Source organism: Maniola jurtina, chromosome 22 (genome assembly GCF_905333055.1).
Source record: "Maniola jurtina chromosome 22, ilManJurt1.1, whole genome shotgun sequence".
Classification (NCBI taxonomy): domain Eukaryota; kingdom Metazoa; phylum Arthropoda; class Insecta; order Lepidoptera; family Nymphalidae; genus Maniola; species Maniola jurtina.
In genome coordinates, this window is record NC_060050.1 from 5,683,759 (window position 1) to 5,710,634 (window position 26,876).

Here is a 26,876-nt window from a genome sequence, read left to right on the forward strand (position 1 = left end):
TACTCAGTTATGTTCACCCTGAAGACGGACATAGGCTACTTTTTATGCCGGAAAATCAAAGAGTTCCGACGGGATTTAAACAAACTAAATTCACGCGGACAAAATAGCGAGCACTACCTAGTCAATAATAATAATTTGACCCAAATATTAGATATACCTAGCCTGCACGTTGCTCATAATTTCGTCAAGGTTCAGTGTTAATAAAATCAAATGTCAGAGGGATGCTGTTGCCTTTCCACTGGTTAACCAATATTGAACCGAGCTTGCAGCCGGACGCTTGATTTGCTATTCATATATTCAACCCCTATACCTTAGACATCCATCTGTACAATTCTAATAATATTACCTAACGTTATAAAGATACCTACCCGAATATGAGGCATATCTTCGTCATATCATGTTTAAGTGGCTCTCAAAGTAGGTACCCATCTCTCTCTTTCTCTCTGCTCATATTCCTCATAGTTCCTCATTGTATGTAGAGAAGACCTAACAAAATGGCAGGAGTTTTTTTAGGATAATAATGCGGCGGGTTTCTAACAGACAACTCAACTAAGAGAACGTAGGGTTTAGCTGGAGTTATTATCAGATGTTGTTATAATTATTCTAATATAATGTTCTGAAAGTATAGCTATCTAATAATCATTAATTCTTACATTTGTGCCAATACTTAGAGACCAATAGAAATCATAGTTTTTGTCATACCTATTCGATAGTATATATCTACTCGTATTGGAGGAGACACTGCGCTTGATTAAATTGTACCATTCACTTGCTGAGGTAGGTATCTCCACACTTTAGCCACTCACTTGTGGTCGATAGTGTATCTAGAAAATGATCGTTCTTCTATAATATACTCACAGCATATACTTGTGCTGTATCAGCTATTTATGTACAGTGATGCGACAAAGTTCATAGTTTTTAATGGAATCCCTCACCTTAAAAGAAATGTTTCATTTTAAGTTAACATTATGCTTACCTACCTACCTCTATGGTGACTAGGTACCTATATTCCTAATCAATACCCATATTAAAAATGCAAAAGTATGTTTGTTTGTTTGTTGGTTTGTCCTTCAATCAGGCCGCAATGGAGCAACGTGGATCGATTTGATTTCTTGGAAAGTATGGATATAGTTAAATACCTGCACAGTGTTATAAGCTACTTTATATCCCAGAAAATCTGGATTCCCACGAGATTTAAAAAAAAACCTAGATTATCATCTAAATTCAGCTAAATTTCATATAACTAGGAAGGTAAATGTTTTGAGTGAGATCGATCTCTGTAGGTACATGTACTTCAGTTGATATAATTTTATTAGCTCACGCCGAGTCGTCGGGCACCGGAATAAAATTTCTCTCATGCTAATTTCAACTCCATTAGGTTTCAATCTCGTCGTCTCGGCTACGGCTTATTTGTAACGAATTTCATTACGGATCACTGAAATATTTTTATATGATGTTAGTCTGATTTACTCGAATAATTCATCAAAATGTTACTTTAAATTATTGTGATTTGTGAGCAGATAGATTTCTCTTGAATGTTCTAGCTAGTGGGTGTTCAATTTCAAAAGGAAATTCTAAGAACTTCTAAATGAACCTATTTCACTATCTCTGTACATCAACTTCTCTGGGGGTAGAAATACTGATAACCATAAAATAAGGTTCAAATCCAGATTGCTCCATTTACAACCCCTATCACGGCGAACGAACGTATATTTTAGTATTATCTACACACTCCTATGATTTGTTCAAGGCCGAGACCAGCTATTATTAAATCCCGCATTTTTCTTGCTTTTACTGGGTATAGAAATTTATTGGCACTCATTATGGCTTTCATTGGTAAAAGCTTGCGGCCTCTCGAACATTTATCATTACGTAAATGCACGAGCTTCAGATTCGATTTTCTTTGTGCAAATTATCCCGTTGGATTGTTCTTTTGTGCAGTAAAGAATTCCGTGAATTATTACTATTTGCACCTAAATTTTGAATCGTGATTTAATGTTTACTCTAAAAATCAAATAAAATTAATTAACTTACCGTTAATATTTTTTTCTTACATAAGGCTTGATGTTAAAAAATAGTTTTGACATTATTATACTACGAGACTATGTCTAAACTTCATCATTCACAAAACAACAATTATTTTTAAAATTAAGTATATTAACAATCGATCCCCAATTGTTTGAGCGCAAAAGCTGTATCAATTTAGACGCGGCTTTCACAGTTCATAAGCATAAATACTAAACCACTTACACTTATACTAACTATTGAAAAGATCTCTATATTCGGCTTAATTCGAATCTACGTGGGTAAAGCCATGGAAAAAGCTAGTTGTAAGTCTTATAAGGTATATCCTGTAGCTATTGACTTAGGAGGCGATATCTTGAAACTATAAAGTCATAACCCGAAGGCAGGGCTTCAGTAGAGCCACTCGGCAAACAAGCAAGTTTGCGAACTACTCTCAACTTCCCGTCCCGTCCCCTTCGACATAACTCATTCAACTAGTTTATGAATTCCCTATAGTTAAGTGTCACTACAAAACATTCAACATAACTACAACTTTTAGTGCCTGCCAGTCTTTGTAATTTTGTATCTAGGTGATACGGCTATAACCGTTTCTTAACATGGCTCTCTCCGTCACTTACTCCATACAATCGTAGTCCCAATTTCATTTGAATATTAAGCAACCATAGTCCATGAAATTTTGCAGACATATTCCAGAAACTAATATCTGTGCCTGTGGTGCTTCATATTTTTCTAAAAATATGTAGTTTTAAAATTACAGGGGCTCAAAGATTTGTATGTGAATTTTCAAGACCGCGTAACTTTAAAACCGAATATTTTAACGGAAATCTGGAAAACCACAGGCATAGATATTAGTTCCCGGAACGTTTCTACAAAATTCCATTGAGTATGATTGGTTAGTATTCCAATGAGAGACGAACTACGTTTGTATGGAGCGAGTGACGGAGAGACCCCTCTTAAAGGCGTGAACATGCGAGTAAAACTGAAAACACGTCAGCGAACGCGACGCGTGTTGATTCAAATCAACATCAACAGCATCAACCATTATTATCTCCGCCAATGCACTGCCGAATAGACTAGTAAATTATCTATCAAGCAGGTAGCCAAAGTCAAGCGGTCTTTTACGTAAAACGAACACTTAAACTCAACGAACCAGGGCTTATGAAACCTTAGACTCATCTCATGTGAACTCGTGTAAACTTAAAATACGACATGTTATGTTAAAACTATAATTGTACAGACAGATCTTTGCGCCGCATCCATAACTTGGCGGCACAGCTTTACAACAGTCACTTAACAATGTACATAATGTTTGTGATCTTCTCCCAAATTCCCGGCCATTTAAGTTTAAGCATAATATGAAACTATTTGAGCTCTACGGCGCAACAGTGGGATTGTCCATCACCCTTATCACTTATCAGAGATCGTGGGTGCCAATATTATCTTTTTTATACTTTAAAAGTTTTACAATTATAATTTATACATGAGCCCAAGATACTATTTTGTTTATTGACATTAAAAGACTTTAGCAAGTTAATTTGAAAAGTAATGGTTTTTTTTTCTCTTTAGTTTTTTATGGATTTAGGATTTAGATGACTCAGTCTCGTAAGTTGAACAGTTCCATAATTACATTACACACATAAAAACACAAAAAGCCCCACAAAAACAAAAACATAGTAATTGAAACAAAGTGCAATGATAAACACCTCTGAAATATAAAAATAAGTCGTCGACAAACATCAGAAAACACAAACATAACAATCTGCCGTCATTAAAGTGCGCCTTGTTATTTATTTGGTCAAATTTGTCACCCCGGGACTCAAGCCCCAAACTTTTTATGCGAAAATCAGCGTAACAGTTCACCCTTACAAACGTTTCAATTTTCTTTTCGAGAGGATTATTATCGCAAACATAGAGCAAGTATGCTAACATTAAATCAGGGAATATTTTTTCTAAATTTCTTTACGACACTTAGATACCTATTTTTATATTCGTTTATTTACTTTGTTAAAGCTGTTATATAGGTACGCCAGAGCAACACAGTGCACCCCAAAGGTATGCCTCAGGCTTGCTTGCTAAAGTAATTTTAAATGTAGCGTAATATACGAATTCAACAGAACGATGTTTTCTCGGCATGGTACAAAAGACTGTCACATGATGCTTTAGGTTTCCATATCTTGTAGTATGCAGTACTTTCTCAACTTGTTACTCCGGCGTAAAACAACCTTTAAACTTGCCTGTGTATGTAATATTATGTAGGTAGATATTATTAGGTAGGTATGTACCTAGACTATTAATTGTACCATTCTCATTGAAAATAATTTTACACTGCGTGGGTGTCAATGGATTTATTTTCTTGAGACTGCACTGGCATGACCATTGATTTTGAAAGAGCTACCCTTATTCTAGGGGCATGACACATGACGGGTTGGATCCGGATCAGCGCAATACGCAAACATTCATTTAAATAGGTAGCTAATGTTGTAATTAATTAGGTCCGTGAGCAATGCTCCGATTAGAAGATATGGTTCACTTCGAAAACAAAATTCGGATCGCTGTGCGCAACCCCTCATACTAAAATATAGTACCTATTTACTATACCTACTTTGAATCGAAATTTCTAGCAGATCGGATGCAGTACCTACGTAAAGAGCTAACCGCATGCGAATACGTCGGTATTTTAAAGGAATAAAGGCAGGTACTGAAATGCCAGACACAATAAAAGCGCTGTCTAAAGCAGTAAGCATATTATACATTCATTAAAATGATGAGAGGCTCAGTTGAAGGGTTTCCTTCGCAGACGTTAGCCGTTTAACAATATTATTATAAATAGGTATCTGAAATATTATATCTTCTTGTAACTTTAGTACTAGACATCAAAGAGAAATTATAAATAGCCTCATCTAAAGCTACTCGCAATATAACTTGCAGAAGGTAGCTCTGGCAAGTCACTTTCACTGTGTCTGGCAAGTCACTGAACACTCGCAGCAAGTCAACTTCTGCAATTGTGTATATTATAAAACATATGTAGAAACTACTTATACCTACTTGTATGTTACTGGAAATGTATGAAATCTAGCATTTTATACATTGAAAATGTAAGAAATCCAAGATTTCATACATTTTCATTTTTTGAGTAAATAAATCCACTGTAATGTTTTTTGCTTTTGAAAAAATCTTGCTTAATTTTTCTCTTGCTCTAAATGAAACAACATTGTTTTTTGATTAATATTTTAATAAATCACAACAACGCATCGAAAGATCGACGGGGATATTTTATAATGTACATCGTAAATTGTAATTGACTCTATATGTCTACAAGGTGAAACAAATAATTTTATGCTATGATAAAATGTGGATAAAATGTGCATCTGACTGTGAAGTGTACCTATAATATCTATATTATTTATTTAAATAATATCTATATTATTTATTTAATATTATAGTAATTTATAAATAACGGAGCTGTAGATGTATTTACATAAAATCTTTTTAAAAACATTTCATTGGATATGAAGACCTATCTAAGCAATTAAGTAATTTAATTGAATATCATGAAAAGATCAATATCCTTAGTTGTTTCAGATAAATAAGTCATTGCAATTTATTGCGATGGCTGGTAAGATTACCTAACTACATTTTCATTTTATGAAAAAAGCAAATTATATTTAAAGTAGGTAAACCATTGAAACAGCTTTTATCTAAAATTCTTTAAGAACAAAATCGCAGAGTTTAAAGTGTACTAAAAAAAAACATTTTGAGACATTTCTCAGTAGGTTTTTAACATAAGTTTAATGACAATGAAGATGAGCGATGTTGGGACAAAGATGAATACCTAAGCTATTTTACATTATTATACCTACTTTTCATTTTAAACTTACCAAAAACGGCTCATCATTAATTTAAAATTATTATTGACACTTACTTGGTAACATATATTTTGGCAATTATTTTTATGAGTCCTAAATGGATTTGGAATGTTTGAAACACGGACTTTTGTTCCCATAATTAAGTATAATATGTACATACTTTAAAAGTCAACACTATCGTAAATTCTCTATGAAAAGGAATTTCACGTCAATATAATATTACAGTATCGCGTGGAAATAAAAAATTGAAGATAAGAGTAGGTATAAATTTAAGACTATGGCTGTGGATTTGTTTTCTTCCGCTGGAAGGTAAGAGCTGGGCGCGGCGGGCGCGGCGTGTGTTCTGGCCTCCTCGAATGAGCCACTTCCTTCCCCTTCATCTTCGTCGTCATCAGGTGGAACGGTGGCTTCATGTTTCAGAGCTTCTGCACGCGGCCCAATCTCCGAAACACCAATCGATACTAAAGCAATCGTCGTTGATTGGGAGGAAAACATTGTCGGCCGTTCCGTCGCCTCGCTCACTTTAGTTATCACTTTATACAACTCCGCTTTAGTCACGTTCACAAAAACTGAGGATTTTAGAAACATTTCAGTGAGCCCCGTGGCGTTGCGAGGAATTTTCGCTGAAAAATTGAGTAGCTCATTCCGTAGCTGCGACGAGTAGGGCACGTTGCAGAGGTGTTCGCTGCATATGCAATTCATCTCCAATTCCAGTTTTGAATTAAAGCTTAATAGACATGGTGATTCCTTTGCAGCTGCGCACGTTAGGGATGATGTAAAATCTGTAAAAGAAAACTGATTTTAGCACTGTTATTCACGGTTATATTATATACTTATTATGAGACATTTAGAGCTTTTTTAACATTGTTATACCTAAATATCTCGGATTGCTACAGCTAGGAGTACCTATAATATTATGTATCCACTTTTAGTTACAAAACTAAATAGGCATAATTATCATCATCATCACTATCAACCGAAAGACGTCCACGGCTGGGCATAGGTCTCTTGTAGAAAATGCTACACGCCACGAACCCAGCGGCTCCTTGTTACTCGTTTGCTGTTGTCTGTCCAATTGGGGGGATATAGGAAGATGGGATTTGTTATTGACCTTCAAATGAGAGCAGAAGTTTCTAGTGCCAAAGGATAATCGTCATTACAGAAAAGCTCTAATTTAAATACATATCATGCAAATAATTATGTCGTAAAAGCATGGTAGGTATTCGATAAACGACGAGCTGGCGAACAAACGTTGTAATTGCACAAATAAAATTTTACTGGAGAAGCAAAAATCTGAGTAAAAACTGTTAAAATTTTACTGTAAATATTGATTTCGATCAAAACCATATTATATCGTTTTGATCGAAATAATGAACTTTGGACTCAGTTTAAGCGCAGTTTTTGATCGTTTTGCTTGAAAATGAGTTCAAGTTTATATGGTGTTACGTTTGTATTTGTTTGGTGATGGAAATTACGAACTTTGGACTCAATTTTAGCACAGTTTTAGACCGTTTTGAGTTCAGATTTATTTTTAGTGGACAAAAAAATAAAAAAAGTATATTGATTAGAAATTTTACTACACCGTTATGTTTGTCAGCTCTTGAAACTTACTAGGCGTCCTAGCTATTGTGGCACAGTATGGCTCCCCAACTGGGCATAAGACCGGTGCTGCAGTGAGCTCACAATTCGACGTGGCGCTGTGAACACAGTGGTGACATTTTCTCGGCAATGAATCTGTAAAAATTAAGGAATATCATATTATTGGCGTCACTCAGAAAAGCAGGTATTATTTAAATATTTTTATCGAATAATTGGAATGTCCTCTCCAAAACCAACACAAAAAAAACACAAGTTTAATGTGTAAGGTTATCCGAGAGTTTTAATCTAAACAAACTAATGCCAAAATAAATAATTTAATTAGAGCGTGATTGCTATCACAACATCTAATTATTCAGTTCACAATCCAAATACCGAAAATATGCGATATCGCTCCGAATCTCGGAAGGAGACTGAACTAAAACCTTCAAAACACCCGTATTTATGCAAGTTCAATCTTGTTGGCCTCCTAGTAACAGATTGTATGACATCGAATGAGCCAAATATCGATTTTACCAAACTACCTTCATCAGCTAAATTAATAATTTTATATTATTTTTGACAACTCAAATCAACTTTTTAAAAATAACCTTACAGTTCGGCCGTCCTGAATTTAACACGTCCTCGTGTTTCTAATCAATCTTGTCATGTCAGTCGCGGGCTTCCTTGCCCTAAGTCAAATCCAAATCATGGGCTATCCTGCCCTCCGTCAAATCATTAAAACCTACCCTTGAACTGCCGAACTCTCAGTTTTAATATCAAGTTAACAATAAATCCAAACGACTAACTTCTCATTCGATGTATACAAAATCTGAACCACTTATTGCAAATTACTTTCCACTTCACAAAAGACTAAATTCTTAAAAAAAAAACTAAAAATTTTAATCACCAAATCAAACTCAATAAAAATTTTAATCAAATGTGGGTTGTTTACAAAAAGATACCAAAGCGAATTTAAGACAACGTGAGACACGTCCCGCTTCTGAATTATTGGCGTCACTCAGAAAAGCAGGTATTATTTAAATATTTTTATCGAATAATTGGAATGTCCTCTCCAAAACCAACACAAAAAAAACACAAGTTTAATGTGTAAGGTTATCCGAGAGTTTTAATCTAAACAAACTAATGCCAAAATAAATAATTTAATTAGAGCGTGATTGCTATCACAACATCTAATTATTCAGTTCACAATCCAAATACCGAAAATATGCGATATCGCTCCGAATCTCGGAAGGAGACTGAACTAAAACCTTCAAAACACCCGTATTTATGCAAGTTCAATCTTGTTGGCCTCCTAGTAACAGATTGTATGACATCGAATGAGCCAAATATCGATTTTACCAAACTACCTTCATCAGCTAAATTAATAATTTTATATTATTTTTGACAACTCAAATCAACTTTTTAAAAATAACCTTACAATATACACACCACCATAAATAACATTCAGACGTGCATTCTGTTATGGATCAACTACCAACCGCCCGCGGCTTCACTCGGTGAAAATATACCTAAATCCCCTATTTATTCCCCATTCCTTGGAAAACACGAAAAATTCAGAAACCTCTCTTCAAAATTCCAGTTTTCTAAAGCCTGGGACTTTTCTTTTTTTTACATACTCTTACGTGTTTAGATAGAGGGACTTCGGGTGTACCTGATTCAAATTCGAAATCTCTTAATAGGTAGGTAGGTACCTACTAGGTACTATTTTATTCTCGCGTTGAGCAAGGAAATATCTATTTAAGGAATAAATATCGTTTCCTATACTATAATGAAATAGGAAGAGGTTCTCAATTTGGTGCGGTTTTTTTACACATTAAGATTGGCTGACTGAAATTAGTATCTTAGTAGGTACTAGGCCTAAAAGGTACTAGTAGGGTACACCTCGGTACGCATTTAATATTGCTAAGAAACCTTGTCTCTTCTAATATTAAAAAAAAACATTTAAATAAAAGTCCGTGCGCCAGACAAAAATTTAACACCAAAATGTAAAGGCACCCGGATTTGCAGAATTTCCGAGATTCCTGGCAAAACATTCGACACCAATAGATAAATATTGTAATGCGTGCAAAAGTTTGTAATATCATGCCAGATTTAAATCCTGTATGAAGAGAAAAGAAAGATTGATCGATTCATTTATCCTATGATGGAGGATGGATGGTATGAAGATCTTTCAGATGAGCAGTCATAATTCAATGCAGATAAACCTGCTAGCTCGCTGAGCCACTGGTGAAGATGAGTGAAGTGGTTCGTGTTGCGGCTAGGCGTGGGTGGCACTGCGATTGGTAGCTGTCTTGTAGCCCACCCATGGTCCAGTGCGACGGTTTTTAAGCTAGTCGACAGTGAACAACAAACCCTGTGTTTAAACCACTCACAACTTTCCGTCCTATCCGGCTTTAAGCCATCGCGCTGTTTGAGCATTGAATTTATAAACTTTTCAAAAGTTTATTTTATGAATTTTCTATAGTTTATAATCACTTTTACTCATTAATTTATTCATGGTTACTAAAACAAACACATACATAATGAAAAATGTTTTTCTATTTTGTATGATATTATAAACATTTGTGTAGATCAAATAATTTAATTAATATGATTTTTCTATAAGTACAACATCCATTCTAATATTATCAATGCGAAAGTGTGTCTGTCTGTCTGTCTGCTACCTTTTCGCGGCCCAACAGTTTTACCGATTCTGACGCATACACTGTTAGCTTATATCCCGGGGACGGACATAGGCTACTTTTTATCCCGGAAAATCAAAGAGTTCCCACGGGATTCTTAAAAACCCATCCGCTTAACCGATTTGTATGAAATTTGGTACCGAGGCAGCTTGCGTCCCTGTTACTGACATAGGCAACTTTTTATTCCGGAAAATCAAACAGTTCCCACGGGATCTTTAAAAACCTAAATCCTCGTGGAAAAAGTCGCGGGCTTTCTAGTAATCTAAAAAAGTTCGTTTCTAATTTAATTAATATCCTTAAAGTACGTGAGAAGAAAAACAAACAGTTCAAAATAATAAGTAGGAGGCTAATATCTTACAAAACTGGATTCTAAATTGGGCCCATAAGATCGCTTCTAGCTACGGACTTTTTGAGATTAAATTTAAGTTTTTTATATGAATACACAAGGCACAGATAAATTCGAATGTTTATCTTTTGACAGAATGCTATCAGGGCTAATTTGAGATATAATATGGTCATTTTTAACTAACTGAATTAACTAGATCATAAATAAAATAACACTTCGAAACAATGCCAGTAACAATATTTTTTTACCATTAAGTACTTAATAAAAATTTATCTACTTAAATCGCCACTTGTTAGAAACTTTCAGAAGTCGAAACCGAAGATTCGGTCAGACACTACTTGTTACTCTCATAAACACCTAATGCCAAAACCATACTTGCTAATATTATAAATGCGAAAGTGTGTCTTCTATCTGTCTGTCTGCTACGTTTTCACGGCTCAACCGCTGAACCGATTTTAAGGTACAGAGTTAGCTTACATCCCAGGCACGGACATATGCTATTTTTTATCCCGGAAAATCGAAGAGTTCCTACGGGACTCTTATGAATCTATCCGTTAAACCGATTTATATGAAAGGTACAGAGGTAGCTTACGTTCCGGAAATTAACTTCGGCAACTTTTTATCCCGGAAAAGCAAAGAGTTCCCACGAGATTTTTTAATAAACCTAAACCCACGCGGACGGAGTCGCGGGCATCATCTAGTGTCAAATAATTTCCTTAATACGGTTGACCTTATTCCTAAGAGCACAAATCTCACTTTATTCAATAAGCGTTTTTGACTCCCTTTCATCCTCAAGAAGCTGACCTTTTTATGCCAAGACTTTGTATCGTAAGCGTACTTCAACGTCATAGGTTTGAGCAAACTATAATAAGAAAACAAGTGTTTCGTGCTCTGTCATGTAAAAATGTTTGAAATACAGCAGAAAATATTTGCCATTTGGAAGTTATATAACCTATTCACTATTGAACTAGTATCACACTAATATTATAAAGGCGAAAGTTCGTGTGTATGTGTGTGTGTATGTTTGTTACTCCTTCACGCAAAAACTACTGGACGGATTTGGCTGAAATTTGGAATGGAGATAGATAATATCCTGGATTAGCACATAGGCTACTTTATATCTCGGAAAATCAAAGAGTTCCCACGGGATTTCGAAAAACCTAAATCAACGCGGGCGAAGTCGCGGGCATTGGCTAGTAATAACATAAAAAGTTGAAAACTAAAATTCGACTACGATCGTCTTAATAAACGCAGAAAAATTGTTTATAGTAAAATAGTTTTTCTGCCACTTGATATATTTTAATGCAGTACATTATTACAACAATAGCAAAAAAAAATTTGGAGACCCCTACTTTTTTTATATAACATCTCTGGTCTATTTTTTTCGTATAAAATATAGCCATGTCACCCCGACCGGGTAAAAATCTCCTTTTAGACTTTTAAAGTTCTAGATACAAGTAAGTCTTGACTGCGATCTCACATGGTGGTAAGTGATGCTGCTGTCTATCGGAACCGTACCGGAAATCTAAATCGCTTGGCGGCACGGCTTTATCGGTAGGACGGTAACTAGCCACGGCGGTAGCCTCCCACTAGACTAGACCAGAGTCAATTTAGAAATTAAAATTTCCCTAATTGCCCCTGCCGGGAATCGAACCCGCGACTATACATTAAGTCCATAGCGCTCACCACAACACCAGGTTGGTTGGTGAAAGAGACTAAAACGAAATATTCCATAAGAGATCCTACTTATAGTTACAGGAAAGCTCCTTTAATTTCTTGCTATAAAAAGTATCTATGGATCATTATGTAGGTATACAATACCTACTGAAAACAATCTCAAAAGTGCGTCTTTTTTAAGTTATTTAATATGTTCACAGCAAATGTTAAAAGACAAAGCTCTTTAGCACTACAAGACGTCTCATAATTCGGGTGTACGATGTTTAAAAATAAATACACAGTCCTCAAGCTGTGTGTATACTTTGGAGACTCAGACAGCACAACGGTTCAAGCATTCGCTGAAATTTATTGTTGTAGCATTCCTAGATTAAGATTTAAGAAAATACTCGATATACAGATTTTCTTACCAATATTTTTCAATATGTTTATTGCTTTAATACTAATAAAAACAAAAATATTCTTAAAAATATAGCGAAACGTATCTCACTGACAGCGCGGTAGGACTCAGTTTGGGTCCAGCAGTCAGCAAAGGACTATTCAATACCTATTTAATATTATCATGAAAATGTAATACCTACTCACCTTTATGTTGTAAGGTTCCGGTCCACACATCAGCCACAAAGAGTGATACAATACTTAAAACTCTCAACGAGCACATTTTTACTTTCATTTTAGTGCGATTCAACCAGTTTAATTTACTTTCATCGACTAACCACTTTAGTTTTTATTTTAAATATCACCTAAAACAGATTTGCTGAATAATTTACATTCATCGACCAAGAAACAGATTGGTGAATAATTTTCGCATCAACGCGCATTATTTTGTAAATTTTCGCTTCATCGCCAAAGCACATTTACTTAATCGGTTCTCTGTTCAGAATTGAGCAATTTTGCGGCTTAATTTGTTTGATCAGCTTTTATCGTTCTTTGGACTTTGCTGTTTAATTAAATATTTAATTACATAAAACTTTACTCAAATACAAATAAAATAGCTATGTGGGCTAAAAAACTAAAAGAAATAAGAATAATTACTTACTACACTTTTGGATTAGATATTTCAAGTAAGTATAGAAATAGTTTTTTGATAAAATATTAGTAACTACGATCTTCATACAGTAAGTATTATGTATATTACAGTTCACTTAAGTAATATGTTAATTATAGAACTAATTTCCTCACCTTAACTACGGGTAAATCAATACTTATTATGAATTCAAACAATGATAGTACCCTTCAAAATTAAGCTTAAAAATTAAGTTAGTCAAATTACTCTACTTGGGTATTTCTTTCTATCTTCCAAATTCTATATAAATATAGAGTGAATCAAAGTAGGTTCTATAAAACGACAAATAAGCACTACTTTATGTCACTTAACCGCGTATTTTTAGTCACAAACCGGTAAAAGTCGTATATTCAAATCGCTACGACGTAGCCGAGCGCGTAGCGTCTACAGCTACGTCCCGTAGGCAACTGCCGTAGCCGAGATGCTGTGCCCGACAGCAGTACCAATTCTCTTGAGAGTATCTCGATGAACAACGCAAACACCTTGCTTTATCTACGTTTCCTCTTATGTAGCTCATAATACGATGATGTTGCTAGTAAAAAGAGCAATGTTACGTTCAATTTACTTGTGATAGTATTTTGCGTGGAAGTAACACAGTTTATCAATATCATGTTAGTGGCAACAAGCTGTCACTCAGTGGATTGCCTCGAAATTGAGTGGATTATTGCTTCATGTTTTGTTTGATACAGCTCCCATTTATTATATTTCAGCTCTATCAACGTCGCTTTAATATAATTCTAACTTAAAATTTTAACTTAACATATTCGTAGCTCCTTAATATTGTATTGCGTGTAGCCACAACTCGTGCCAAAACTTAAAGAAACTTACGTTTGTACAGTTGACTACTAACATAATATGTCACATTGTATATCACATTTTTTCCTGTCTAGAGTATTGTACCTAAATGAACTTACCTCCTAAGTTTTCATTTTTCAAACCGTTTAATAACTTCAGTCGAAAATTTAACGGGATCTGGATCGTTTCTCACTGTAGTACCTATTCATCATCATGATCAATCCATAACCGGCTCACTACTGAGCACGTCCCTTCTCTTAGAATGAGAAGAGTTTGGCCATAGTCTACCGGGCTGTCCAAGTGCGGATTGGCAGACTTGAGAGTTGAGAACATTATAGAGGCACTCTCAGGCATGTTTTCCTTCACCGTTAAATCAAGTTTAATTGCTTGAAACGCACATAACTCCGAAAAAGTAGTGGTGCATGCGCGGGATCGAACCGTCAACTACCCGAATAGGAGGCGGACATTTTAGCTTCTAGGCTATCACGGCTCCGGATTCATATCCTAACAAAAAAAGTCGTGAAACTAGGAATCAGCTTAGCTTATTAAAATAATGTTCTGTGTTAATTGACGCACAGTGCCTGCTTCTAAGGTATCACAAAATATGACATGAGTAAAGAAAGCAAAATTAAATCTATATTCAGACAGTCACAAATAAAATCTATCGTAAAATTCAATAACGGAATACAGCAGATGCTAATAGTACTTAATTGAATCTTGATCTAAAAATGAGAAATCCGCATTGCAGAGGATACGACCAGCCAGAGATATAATAACAATTAATATTTACAAATAAATGTAATAGGTATATTCCGGGCATGCGATAAATAAATCTTCCGAAAAAAACGACCGAGTTTGAAATGGGTACGTGGGGATGTGTGGGGTGGGGCGGATACATTAATTGGCAATTTCTATATCCAAATGCCCATTTTACATACTCCATGATTCATCGAAGAGATATTAGATAATAGCCTTCATTGTTTAAATTAATTTACTAACAAAAATATTAATACTAGAACAATGAATCTAAAACTACAAACTATTCAGAGTTTTAAACTTGCTTTAAAGGTGAATGAAAACATCATGCATGTATTTTTGCCTGCAGGCCTGACAGTTCTTCGACCAAAAACTGACTGACATTTGACCAAAATCTGACTCAAATCTGACCAGAATCTGGCCAAAACCTGACCAAATTCCAACCATAACTCACGGCTTGGATGTTTTTTAAATTCATTAAAACACTCAAAGTTACGAGTAAGATACCCAAGTACAAAGTTGGTTTAAGTTATGACCGAGTTGTCACAACTTGCCCATGACATGAACCAAAAAGTCTACGAATAGTCATTACAGTACTGCACTAATTATAAGCTTACAAGAAACTAAACATTAACTCTGGTTCAGCGGCCAACGAGCACTTAATTATTATGCTCAGTGCTTGGTTGCACTCAAAGAATTACTTATAAGATACAAAGTTATAACAACTTTCCCATAACTTTAGAAAATGTACCAAGCCAAAAGCTTTTGCTCATAAATTTTTCAGAGCCCAATGCATTGATCCAATTAAAACTTACACGAAACTTAAGTTCAGCGGTGAACAAATAATTACTATGCTCGATGCTCTCTCACGCTGTCATCCCAAGTTATAAACTTACAAAGTGGTTAAAACTTGACAACTCAGAATTTGCCCATTCAAAAGCCAAATTACCCATGTTGGCTGTTGGTTAGTGATAAAATCAACTATTCTAAAATGGAACACATGAAAGTAGTGCGTAGTGAGTAGGCTACGATCAAAAATGAGGTAGGTACTACCTACCGTAGGTAGTTATGTATAGATCGTTGTGTTGTCATGTATTAGTTAACTAACTAATACATGACAACAGTAGTCATATTATTCGACAAATTATATTTATTTAAGTTGAAATTTCACGGAGCAGGTAGTAGGTAGGTACCTACCTAGTAGTACAGAATTGACCAAAATAATGGGTACAGGTACCTTGAGGTACCTACTATAAATCCAATGAGGTAGTTAGACAGGAGTGGATAATGGGCCTGCAGTTACTACTCCAGTCTCTTTTTTAGTGTTCCTGTGTTTTTTAGTCTTAAAAAAGAAACTGGTCAAGTGCGAATCGTACACACACACGAAGGGTTCCGTATACCAAATACCATCGTACAAGGTTATACCTAACACTTTTTGTGAATCAGTAAATTTTGTTTTCGTCAAGACATATTTTTTGTAATATAACTTTCAACAACTTCGGATAACAAATTTCGGATTTTTTCTTTGTGCTATCAGACCTACCTGACTGCCAAATTTCATGACTCTAGGTCAACGTAAAGTAGGTACTCTATAGGTTTTCTTGACCGACCCGACAGGAAGACGGACGGACGGACGGACAGACAACAAAGTGATCCTTTATGAGTTCCTTTTCCCTTTAGAGGTACGGAACCCTAAAAACAACAATTTGTCGGAAAATTGCAAGAGGTCGCGTTATAGAGTAATTTAGAACCACTGTGGGACGAGTAGAGAAACACACACAGACTCTACACAGCTGTAATCAGACGAAGAACGATCTAATCAGGCCACAGTGCGGTGAGCTAATAGAATTAAGCAAGAATTTTCTCGACAATTTTATATTAAGTTGACTGTATGGAGGATAGAATTACCTACTTGAAAAATGAAAATGAGAAAATATTTATTAACCAACTAGCCGATGCCCACGACTTCGCCCGTGTAGATTTAGGTTTTTCGAAATCCCGTGGGAACTCTTTGATTTTCCGGGATAAAAGTAGCCTATGTGCTAATCCAGGATATTATCTATCGCCATTCCCAGCCAAATCCGTCTAGTAGTTTTTGTGTGAAGGAGTAACAAACATACACACAAACTTTCGCATTTATAATATTAGTGTGAGTGTGATTTTCGTCAATTTTTCCTTATCCCATGGTACCCATATTATTCCTGTATCGTAACCTTTTAAAACTTAATAAAGTAATTCCTACAGGATAGGTATGTTTTGGAGAGTGTGCCCAAGAACTTCCTCCTTCACCTTTTTACTATCGTACCTACCAACCGCTGACCGCAAGGCATCGCCAAATCTGCACCCGTGCGCAGCGAAACGCGGACATGTACCTACCTTTACCTACTATGCAATTTGCTTCCTCATTTCTAATTCGAATCACCATGATAGGGGCTCGAATTTAGACAGGTCATCATAGCTAATGTTTATCCAGAGCTGCAGGACATCTGCAGCTCTGGATAAACATTCTTTATCTCTTGAAAGAATTTTCAGACTCCACGGTCAGGTTCCGCTAGTCTAGTGTGTAGCGGCTCCTTTTGATCGCTTTATTCCTTTGTCAACTTAGTGTGGGTTTACAAATACTGCGGTTTGCGGTGTGTGGTCGCTCAACCGCAACGTCAATCGATGATCCGAACTATGTGGCTCATCATTCACCAATTGGCACCTTTGTGAATCGTTGAGCTGTCGGTCACTCTGGTTCTCTTCATTCAGTAGTTGGGCTTTATACCAGTAATTTATAGCTACTTCGACAGAGTGAATTTAGATTTTCAAAAATCCCATGGAAACTGTTTGATTTTCCGGGATTAAAAGTATAGGCCACTCTCCACTTTCCAGGTCTTAAATTATATCCACGTAAAAAATCAGGTAAACCCGTTGATTCGTTGCGGCGTGCTTGAAGGAGAAACCAACAAACAAACACATTTTTGCAGTTATAATATGAAGTAAGCAGTGATATTATGATGAATATATATTTTTAAATTAAATTAACATTTCCATAAGCCCTCATGCATTAATAAATAGATATTTTTTTATTCATTAACGCGTAGCTCATTAATTTATGTAGGTAATGGAAGCTTTCAGGCCTGTCGTAAATAATTCTTTCTTTGCCAGAATGTAATTAATTTTAATGAGCGAGATACAACCCTTTTTAAATTGTAGCCCGTCAGTACAAAGTACATTGTGGACATATACATTGTAAATAATGTAGATATTCAAACGAGGGAGGTCAACAGGGTCTCTCCCTGTAGCGGTTTTTTTTTTCGCTAGGTAGGTAGGTAGGTAGGAGGAAATCCTCACGGATGTCAGTCTATTGACGTACTCGACTTCACTGAGGTGCTTTGGGTGATATACGGACTAAAGAGAATAATATCACTAACGGACTAAAACCTGTCTTCTCTGGGTGCGCCCTGCCCGGGACTACGAAGTGTAGCGGTTGCAAAAGTGTACCCACATTTAATAGATATCTCAGGTTAAAAAAATCAAATATTTAATACAAGATCGACTTTATTTAATGTTTCAGGAAGCACCGCCGACTAGGTACCTAAGTAGTTAGCTAGTAAGTAGCTACTAGGGCATTATTTTACAATTATGAAAAAAACCGGCCAAGTGCGTGTCAGACTCGCACACCGCGGGTTCCGTACTCGGGTAATTTTTCCGATATTTAGAATATACAGGTAAAGCCCTTTCATATGATACCCCACTTGGTATAGTTATCTTACTTTGAAAATTGAAACACAATTTATTTATTTTTTCAACGGGAAGTACCCTATAGGTTTTCTGGACAGACACGACGGAACCCTAGAAACGGTCAAATGCGAGTAATTTAAAGTACAATTTAAGCAAAAATCCGCAAACTGAGAATTTGTGGTTATATCACAAAAAAAATTCTTGTACGATGGTAGGTACGAAACCCTTCGTGTGAGTGTGCGACTTACACTTGACCGGTTTTTTTCTCATACCGAACCCTAAAATGGTTCAGGTAGGTAGGAACCTAATAGAGACCACACGAATCGTTTCCATTTCAGTTACATTATAATATACATACTTGTAAGCCAGAGTCGTGGACGAAATATTAATCACACGGACATTATGGGCTCCAGCCACACAAATCGGATCACACTGCCTGAATATTAACATGGCGTCCATTGAGGCACTCTGAAATAGGATTATGCTTCTCTGCCAATCGTAGTTAATGGACACAAATAGATACATACAACAAGAGATATTAGATATTCTGTGGTTATATATAATAGAAACGCAAAATCCTGCACTTACCTACCTATCTACTTCAATCAACAAGATAAAGTTGAAACTTAATAAACGCTGAAATATTATAGTAAAATTATTGTTTTTGTCGCTTGGTATATTTTAATGTGTAGGTAGCACATTAATAATATTAATGAGCTCAGAATTGACTCCTCTTTCATTTGACATCCCTCTCGATAGCAAAAAAAAAATTCTGGAGACCTCCATCTTTGTTGATGTAACATCCGTTAGGTCAATTTTTACATGTAAAATGTAGCCTATGTCACCCGAACCTTTACGACGAATCAATAATCAACACCTGATTCATCGAAATTGGTCCTGTAGTTTAGGCGCTACGGTGGAACACACAGAATCTGGATACAAACATACATACATAGACTGCTAAAATCATAGCTCTTCCTTTTGGCTTTGCCGCAGTCGGATAAAAAGAACAAAGTTTCTACTTCGTAAATAAGAAAGTAGGCACAAATTACTCTTGTTGTTATATCGTTCACCAACTATTGTGTGGACGCTTATAATATTATAGAAATGGAAATGTCTTTATGCGATAGAAAACGTTCGTTTTTATGCTGCCATAAAAGAGTTATAGCCTGGACGATAACAGGCAATTTATAACACTTGCGTCGCCCTCGCCTGGCTTCACAGCTAAAGCGCTAACACATTTTATGCTTCCAAAGTTCCACGTAAATAATGATGTTACTTATCTATCTCGCTTAGATGAGGGCTGAGGCGCAGATTGTTTATGCGGTTAGTAAGATGAACAATTTGGCTGATGTTTATATCCGCAAAAATCTGTAGGGACATTAGAAGACATACCTAGGAGATTTCGTAAGAAATTGTTGTAGGTCTACGTCCCAAAACGCGAATAGAACCGACGTTGGGCTTACCATGAGTGCCGTATGCCAGATGACTTTTGGGAGCCGACCACTGCTTTGTTGAAAGACAAAGATACAGTCATAAGCGTAGATATAAATACATTACCTAAAGGTAGGAAGGTAGCTACCGTTTTATAATTGAGATAACCGTTTTATTCTAATGAGTGAAAACCGACCACACCACAAAATTGTTGATGTTAGGGCCGGTCGTAAAGTAAAATTTTATGACGGTGCATTATTTAAGGGAGGCGTGGGCTTGGTGAATGGTGACCCCATCTATACGTATAATAAAACTGCTGGACGATTTCTGTAGGTACCTACATTAAATTAAAAAAAAATATCGAAGGAAGCTGTGGGTATGATCGATAGATACAGAAGTCAACAGTATTTTATTAAATTTTTATTTGTCTGTCTGTGCAGGCATCACGCCGAAACTATAGAAAATAATTAAATGCAACTTGGCATACAAGCTATTAGCTAACAATCTGGGTTAACATTTACGATATTTTCATGTGGAAAAACAATAGGATTACTACAGGGTAGGGGCTTGGTAGGGGATGAAAATTTTCATCCAGTCTGGTCTGTCGAAAATCTGTCTGGTTGGACTGTTAAGTTGTCTCCAGGAATTTAATGATGACCTTATGAATAGTTTCATAGGAAATCGCGATAGATATACCTAACAGCTTGATAAAAAGTGGATATTTAACCATACAATACAAAACATAAACCTAACACATATTTATTATACACCAGAGCAAAGTGGAGACATGTTAACTAGTTTTGTAATATGTATTGAGTGTTTGCTTGCCCTTCCTTGTTACATTGTGAAACTGCAAGTAAAAATATGAATATTATAATATTTAGTCTTTAGTTCCACATTTAATGGTATTAATTTAAGAATTATATCATATTTTACCTAAAATCTCATTTAAGACTTTTAAGAAACAATTTCATTAATTCGGTAGATAATGCTAAATAAGAAAATTTACTCATATTCTACTCCACTTTATTGAGTCTAGTCATCCAACAAGAATGAAATGGTTTAAAATAAAGGAATGGAATTAATATACTGTAATTTTTGATTACCTGTTACCACTTATTTCAAAAATTACTGTAAGTATGTAAGAGTGGCAACAAGTATTTTTTTAATATATTAAAAAAAAATACAATAACATGTTAATAAATATCTTGAGGTGGTGGTCGGCCAAATAGCAAAGTCCATGAAACAGGCTGTTTCAACTGTGAAAACAAGTCCTTGTTGTCTGAGAATAGAGGAATTAGTTTTGTCAAATTATTAACCATGTCATATGCATTGGGTATATTGTCTCCTTCTGAACAATATTTGTACAATATTAAGCATGGTAGCCCATTATCTAGACATATTTTATAAAGAAGACTTGCAAAACCTCCTCCAAATATCTTCAATTCACCAGTGTTTTCTTCGTGTTCTACAAGGTTTGCCTTTATTATATTCTCAGCATGAGGGTTGCCTTCACTTGCAACAAATCTAAAAGGTGAGCTTAAAATATGTTTCTTCTCGTGAGCAAAACTACTGGTCAAAATTAATATATCCTTAATCTGCTTTTCTTTAAATGTGCTAACAACGTTTTTCAGGAAACTATCTGCATATTTATGGACCAATGGTGCTCTTAACTGTAGAACCAATATTTTTCGAGAATCTGACCTGTAAACTTCGCAAGCCGTAGAAAGACTGCTGGACTCGAGGTCGTAGGGATCGTAACCAATCACCGGAATCACGGCAGGGCTGTATATTGATGCAATTTTTACCATTTTCAATGATGAAATTAACAAGTCGCAAGAGAGCTGCCCAACATTACCTACGGCCACGCTCGGAACAATCAACGTGTATTCCTCAAAACTAATGTCGTCAATAAACTTCCACATATTTGTTTCATTCATTTTTAATATAGTTAATAAGTAAAAGTTTGGATTTTGCACAGAATTCAAAACAAAAGTCAAAACACAATTCAAAACACATTCAGAAAAATGATATTATGTCAAAGTCATTCTGCATTCTGCATGTGCATATGGTTTTTTTTTTTTTCTTTAAATCTGGCTTTACTCTGATTAGCCAATGTCAAGTTTGTGATATTTTCAAGTTATTGAATTTATACAAGTATGGGCCAGAGACATGCTACCTAAACAAGATTGTGCACTGAGACACCAAAAACGAGCCTATTGAGGTAGAGCTAAATTGGATTGTGTCCCTTTCTATTAGGGTGACAACACGATTTGATAATGTAAGACATTTGACGGATTATATGAGAATAGGAGAGGATGAATCATCATGATAACCCATCGCCGCTCACTACTGAGCACGGGTCTCTTCTCAGAATGATAAAGGTTTAGGCCATCGTCTGCCGCGCTGTAGTTATAAAAGTAGAGAAATTCAATTTTTTTTTGTTCTGCGAAAAAGTACCAGTCATGTTAAGTATGGGTACCTATAATATAGGTAAGTAAAATTATTTTGTATAATCTGGTGCATGTGTTTAGGTCCTAAACAGTTTTAGGAAGTTCGTAAGCAAGGCATACTTTTGGGAAAATTGATGGTACAGCGTTTCTTTTTTAAAAAAATTCAGTGCACACGAAGCCGTAGCAAAATCTTCCCCTTTAAAATGCATTCCGCAAACTGCCGAATATTTGGTGATATTTCCTGGAACGACAGCGATCCATTTTTGCCTTAAGTCTTCATTTTTGAGAAATCTATCGATAAACAGAAAAAAACACTTCCATTAAACAATCAAATTATGGTTACCTTACTACTTCTGTATAGTATAGTACAGAATGTTCGCCATATTGTTTTGCTTGACACCCAGTGTTGTCATCCTATTAATTTAAAAAAATATTTATAATACTTTTTAAACTAAATGATATTTTAATGACATTATAAAATAAAGATAACAGTATGAAAATTACTGCGAAAACAAAAGAAAGTAATCTTGTTGTTTGAAATTAAATAAACAATGAATAAGAACTTTGTGAGCTACATCATAATTCGTACCATAGAAAATATTTTTTTATGCTTGCAATCCATTAGACAGTGACACACTCCAATTTATAGACCTCTCGCTCGGCTCGTTTTTCCGCTTAGCATAATTGTATTAGAAATTGGACTTTATGCCAATGCAACAGAATTTATTTTTGCAGGGAATTAAAGCTGAAGTGCACAATCATGTTTAGGTAGCACGTCTCTGGTATGGGCTCCGTCTGCGCCGGCACCCGCCGACATACGCGCGGTGCCCCTTTCGTGCATATGGTAGGTATTGGTAGGATCCAGGTAGAACGTAGTGTTTATATACTCTTTGGAATCCAGGATTTACTGGATTTACTCTTTGGCATGTGCATAGACCATTTGTACATACGTTATTTTGCCGACAATTTAGGTAAGAAAATTATCACTCTACAGTAGAAACGGGTGGTATTGGTACCTTTACCAGCACTGACCATTTACCAGTATTTTTTAGGATCCCTTTTGGAAGTGATTGTCTTACAGCAGTAAAAATGGGCATTATGCAATCAAAAACTCATATTTGAATTTAAGCAACAAAATGTAACCTATCAAGGTATGGAACCCTCAGTTCATGAGTCCAAGTGGTGCTTGGCTATTTTTTTTAATTCTGTAATAAAATGATTACAATATATTGTAATGCAAAATTTTGCCGTGGAGTGTCGAATCACAATGTTTGACACACAGAACATTATTACCCTAGGCGGGGTTTGACACGTTTCTAAAGTTACCCGTGATCACTGTGAGTAAAGTACGAATAGCGGTAGAATAACGATTACACGTTACTTTGCCGATAGCGGTCTGTTAGCTTGAACCAATAAAGTACCGCTAGCGGTACACTAGACGCTGCCACAGACCATGTACTAACGCTTTGACAGTGGTTTGACAACCATGGAAAGAAGGCTCGAGTCATCTACTCTGTGATTCGGTTTCTTTCTATCAAATTAATGTGGTGGGGTGGCGATCTATTATTTTTCAATATTCAATTCGAAAATAAGTACCTATTTAATGTTTTTCCTGGATTTTATAATTATTTATAGAAGTAGAGGAAACCCATGAATAACTTCTTCGATTGATTATGAGTGACACAGAGCGTGTAGATCCGCAAATCGAAAACTTTATTCTTACAGAGACACAGAAACAACGATTCCAGGTATCAAATTATTAATAATCAGAGTTATATTTCGTTTTGTTGAGGAATCATACTTTTTCCTCGTAAGATACCGGTTTTCAGATATCACTGGAATGAATAATTTATACATAATTGTATAACAGTTCTATACATGACCTTTGCCCTGTTTTCTTGAATTTATTGAGCATAAATTTAAAAAGAAATGTTTTTTGAAGTCTACTTAAGTTTTTACTTGTGTCATTACAGGTCCTCGTTCACGGTCTTACAGATACATGCTGGGAAACATGTATGGGTCGACCTTCAATCCGTTTGGACTCTAAGACTGAAGTATGCATTATGAACTGTGTTGAAAGATTTATAGATTGCACCACATTTATCACAAAACGTCTTATGAACACAACAAAATACCGTTCGGATACTCCACTAGAATTCGAGTAATAACAAATTTGAAAAGAAGTCAAAATGTTCTCCAGCATTAGAAATTTCTTACAGCGTCACAAGAGAAAGTTCATAGTGACAGGTGCAGTATTTGGATCTCTGTACTTGCTTATGAGCTATGCTCAGAAAAGGCTCAGGGAATGGCAAGAAAAGGAAGCAAAGAAATTTTTTGACATGACCCGCAAAAAACAGCACTTTGAAAGCACAGAGCGAACTTGTAATCAAACTATACTTTCGCTTTCAAAAATTGTCTCAGAAAGTATCTTAAGCATTCTTAACACTGAGGAAATAGTTCAGAAGTTGCAAGATAAGTCTGACAATAAACTGGCTCTATGGGACCAGATGAAGATTATGATTTTTACTAGGATTTGTGTTTTAGTTTATGCATTATCTATCCTTAATGTCACATTGAGAGTACAATTAAATATTATTGGGGGATATCTGTACAGAGATTCCATGCATGAAGAGGATCCACTTATTGATAGTGAATTGCAAGCAAAATACTTGTCCCTGTGTCATCATTTTGTAGGCCCTGGAGTGGAAGATTTGGTGAGACAAATAGAAAAAGCTGTGAAGAGAGTGGTTGAACCTATCTCCTTGAAAAAGAAAATCACTTTGCAAGAAGTAGAACAAGTGTTCTGGTCCATACAAACAATCTTGTGCACAGACACAAACAATGGGGATCCTGTTAAGAAAATGGTCCACTACTTGGTTGATCATACAGAAATTAACGAAGCTAAGTTTGATACCATTGTTAAAGAGACTATGGATATTTTAGAGAGTGATGAAGTCACATCAGTTGCAATGTCAGCAGTGAGCAGAAGTTTTTCCACAGTTGTTGATGAAGTTGCCAATGTATTTGCATCGAAATGGGTACCAACTAAGAAGAACCATCTAGAAGTACTAGAAGATCATGTTGTAACAAACGGAGCTTTGAAATTGGGAGGTAGTGCAGATCCATTTGTAGATGTTAACAAAGTTGAGATGCACTTTGTTAAATTACTACCAGTCGTTAATGAACTTATAACCAAGAATACTTGCAAGAATAACACAAACATTCCAGACTTAATTACACAACAGCTTACGTTAAATGAGAAGCTGAAAATCCTTGGCGCCAATATATATGAAGTGTTCAGTAATGTATAAAATTATGACATGGGCATCATTTAGATTATTTAATTACAATTTCAAGAACTTCAATATGCCTAAAATCTATTTCTGAGACTTAAAATTGTTAGACTAAAGGGTAAGAATACTATTATAGATCCCTGATGTTAGAATAAGAACATTACTAATGTAATTGAACTTTGAAACTATTCGAAAATCTTGTGGGTTTGGTATTTTTGTTGTAATGATTTATTTCTTAAGTTGTAATTGTGGGGCAAGTAAAAAAATATTTTTATTCAATTGTGTCTATAAATTTTAATACTTAGATGCACTTCCAGATTGTGTTTCTTCTAGAGTCCGAGACTGTCTAAAGCGGAGTGAAAAACGGTAGCTTAAAAAGAAATAGTTTGATGTGTATCCCCAGATAACAGGCAGGAACAAAAACATTTAATAATTTTTATATTTTGATTATAATATTATGCAGGCTGATTGTGAACCACGGTTCTAAGCATTCATCCTATGTTTCTGCTGTGGAGGTTTCCAAAGAATTTTAAACTGGACTATATCATCACAAGTACAATTTTTTTATCAAAATATGTTGACAGAATAGTTTTATTGATGCCACGCGAATTCTATTCACTGTTTACTTTAGATTCATTGATAGACTATAGAAATTTATTTAATCCATACTAATATTATAAATGCGAAAGTGTGTCTGTCTGCCTGTCTGTCTGCTACGTTTTCACGGCCCAACCGCTGAACCGATTTTAATTAAATTTGGTACAGCCTTGGAGTACATCCCGGGGAAGTACATAAGCCACTTTATATCCCGGAAAATCAAAGAGTTTCTACAAGATTAAAAAAAAAACCGGAATCCACGCGGGCGAAGCCGCGATCATCCTCTAGTAAATAATATAGGTATATCTACTAACAAAATCAGGTGAAGCCATAAAAATAAATGTGCAAAAAACTTTAACCTTTATAATATTAGTGTTTATACTAGGTGATGCCCGCAACTTCGTCCGCGTGGATTTAGGTTTTTGAAATCCCGTGGGAACTCTTTGATTTTCCAGGATAAAAAGTAGCTTACGTGCTAATCCAGCAGATTATCTATCTCCATTTCAAATTTCTTTGCGTGAAGGAGTAACAAACATATAAGCACACATACACACGAACTTTTGCC

At 35.5% G+C, this 26,876-nt stretch overlaps 3 protein-coding genes and 1 long non-coding RNA gene across 7 annotated transcripts; 2 read left to right on the forward strand and 2 right to left on the reverse strand.

Annotated features, from left to right (window-relative positions):
• Window positions 1–1,478: 1,478 nt before the first annotated feature.
• Window positions 1,479–26,389, forward strand: LOC123876649. Its single transcript, XR_006798387.1, has 3 exons — window positions 1,479–1,489; window positions 14,367–14,374; window positions 26,269–26,389. It is a non-coding gene; the product is annotated as an uncharacterized LOC123876649 (long non-coding RNA).
• On the reverse strand, window positions 5,518–13,667 carry LOC123876633. Of its 4 annotated transcripts, none has more exons than XM_045922928.1 (5): window positions 13,374–13,667; window positions 12,984–13,131; window positions 12,777–12,945; window positions 7,503–7,625; window positions 5,518–6,673 (listed from the first exon to the last, which is right to left on the reverse strand). In XM_045922928.1, the coding sequence occupies exons 3-5, from the start codon at window positions 12,862–12,864 to the stop codon at window positions 6,111–6,113; spliced, it is 774 nt and encodes a 257-aa protein (XP_045778884.1). In that variant the 5' UTR covers window positions 12,865–12,945; window positions 12,984–13,131; window positions 13,374–13,667; the 3' UTR covers window positions 5,518–6,110. The 4 variants fall into 4 exon arrangements, with proteins under 4 accessions (XP_045778884.1, XP_045778885.1, XP_045778887.1 ...); XM_045922929.1 differs by lacking the exon at window positions 12,984–13,131 and adding an exon at window positions 13,231–13,234 and having other exon boundaries at window positions 12,777–12,934; XM_045922931.1 differs by lacking the exon at window positions 12,984–13,131 and having other exon boundaries at window positions 12,777–12,934; window positions 13,591–13,667.
• On the reverse strand, window positions 21,045–22,008 carry LOC123876634 (proteasome assembly chaperone 2). Its single transcript, XM_045922932.1, has one exon. It carries the CDS (start codon window positions 21,906–21,908, stop codon window positions 21,165–21,167), a length of 744 nt encoding a protein of 247 aa, XP_045778888.1. The 5' UTR covers window positions 21,909–22,008; the 3' UTR covers window positions 21,045–21,164.
• LOC123876626 (peroxisomal biogenesis factor 3) lies at window positions 24,460–25,993 on the forward strand. The gene has a single exon (XM_045922918.1). The coding sequence runs from the start codon at window positions 24,611–24,613 to the stop codon at window positions 25,730–25,732; it is 1,122 nt and encodes a 373-aa protein (XP_045778874.1). The 5' UTR covers window positions 24,460–24,610; the 3' UTR covers window positions 25,733–25,993.
• Window positions 26,390–26,876: the final 487 nt, after the last annotated feature.

Excerpts from the sequence above, each read along its gene's own strand:
- LOC123876633 (XM_045922931.1), bottom strand. The coding sequence starts at position 12,864 with ATGAAAGTAAAAATGTGCTCGTTGAGAGTTTTAAGTATTGTATCACTC. Across the intron at positions 7,626-12,776 it reads CGGAACCTTACAACATAAAG|ATTCATTGCCGAGAAAATGT; the intron begins GTGAGTAGGTAT and ends TAATTTTTACAG. Across the intron at positions 6,674-7,502 it reads CACAATAGCTAGGACGCCTA|ATTTTACATCATCCCTAACG; the intron begins GTAAGTTTCAAG and ends TTTCTTTTACAG.
- LOC123876634 (XM_045922932.1), bottom strand. The coding sequence starts at position 21,908 with ATGAATGAAACAAATATGTGGAAGTTTATTGACGACATTAGTTTTGAG.
- LOC123876626 (XM_045922918.1), top strand. The coding sequence starts at position 24,611 with ATGTTCTCCAGCATTAGAAATTTCTTACAGCGTCACAAGAGAAAGTTC.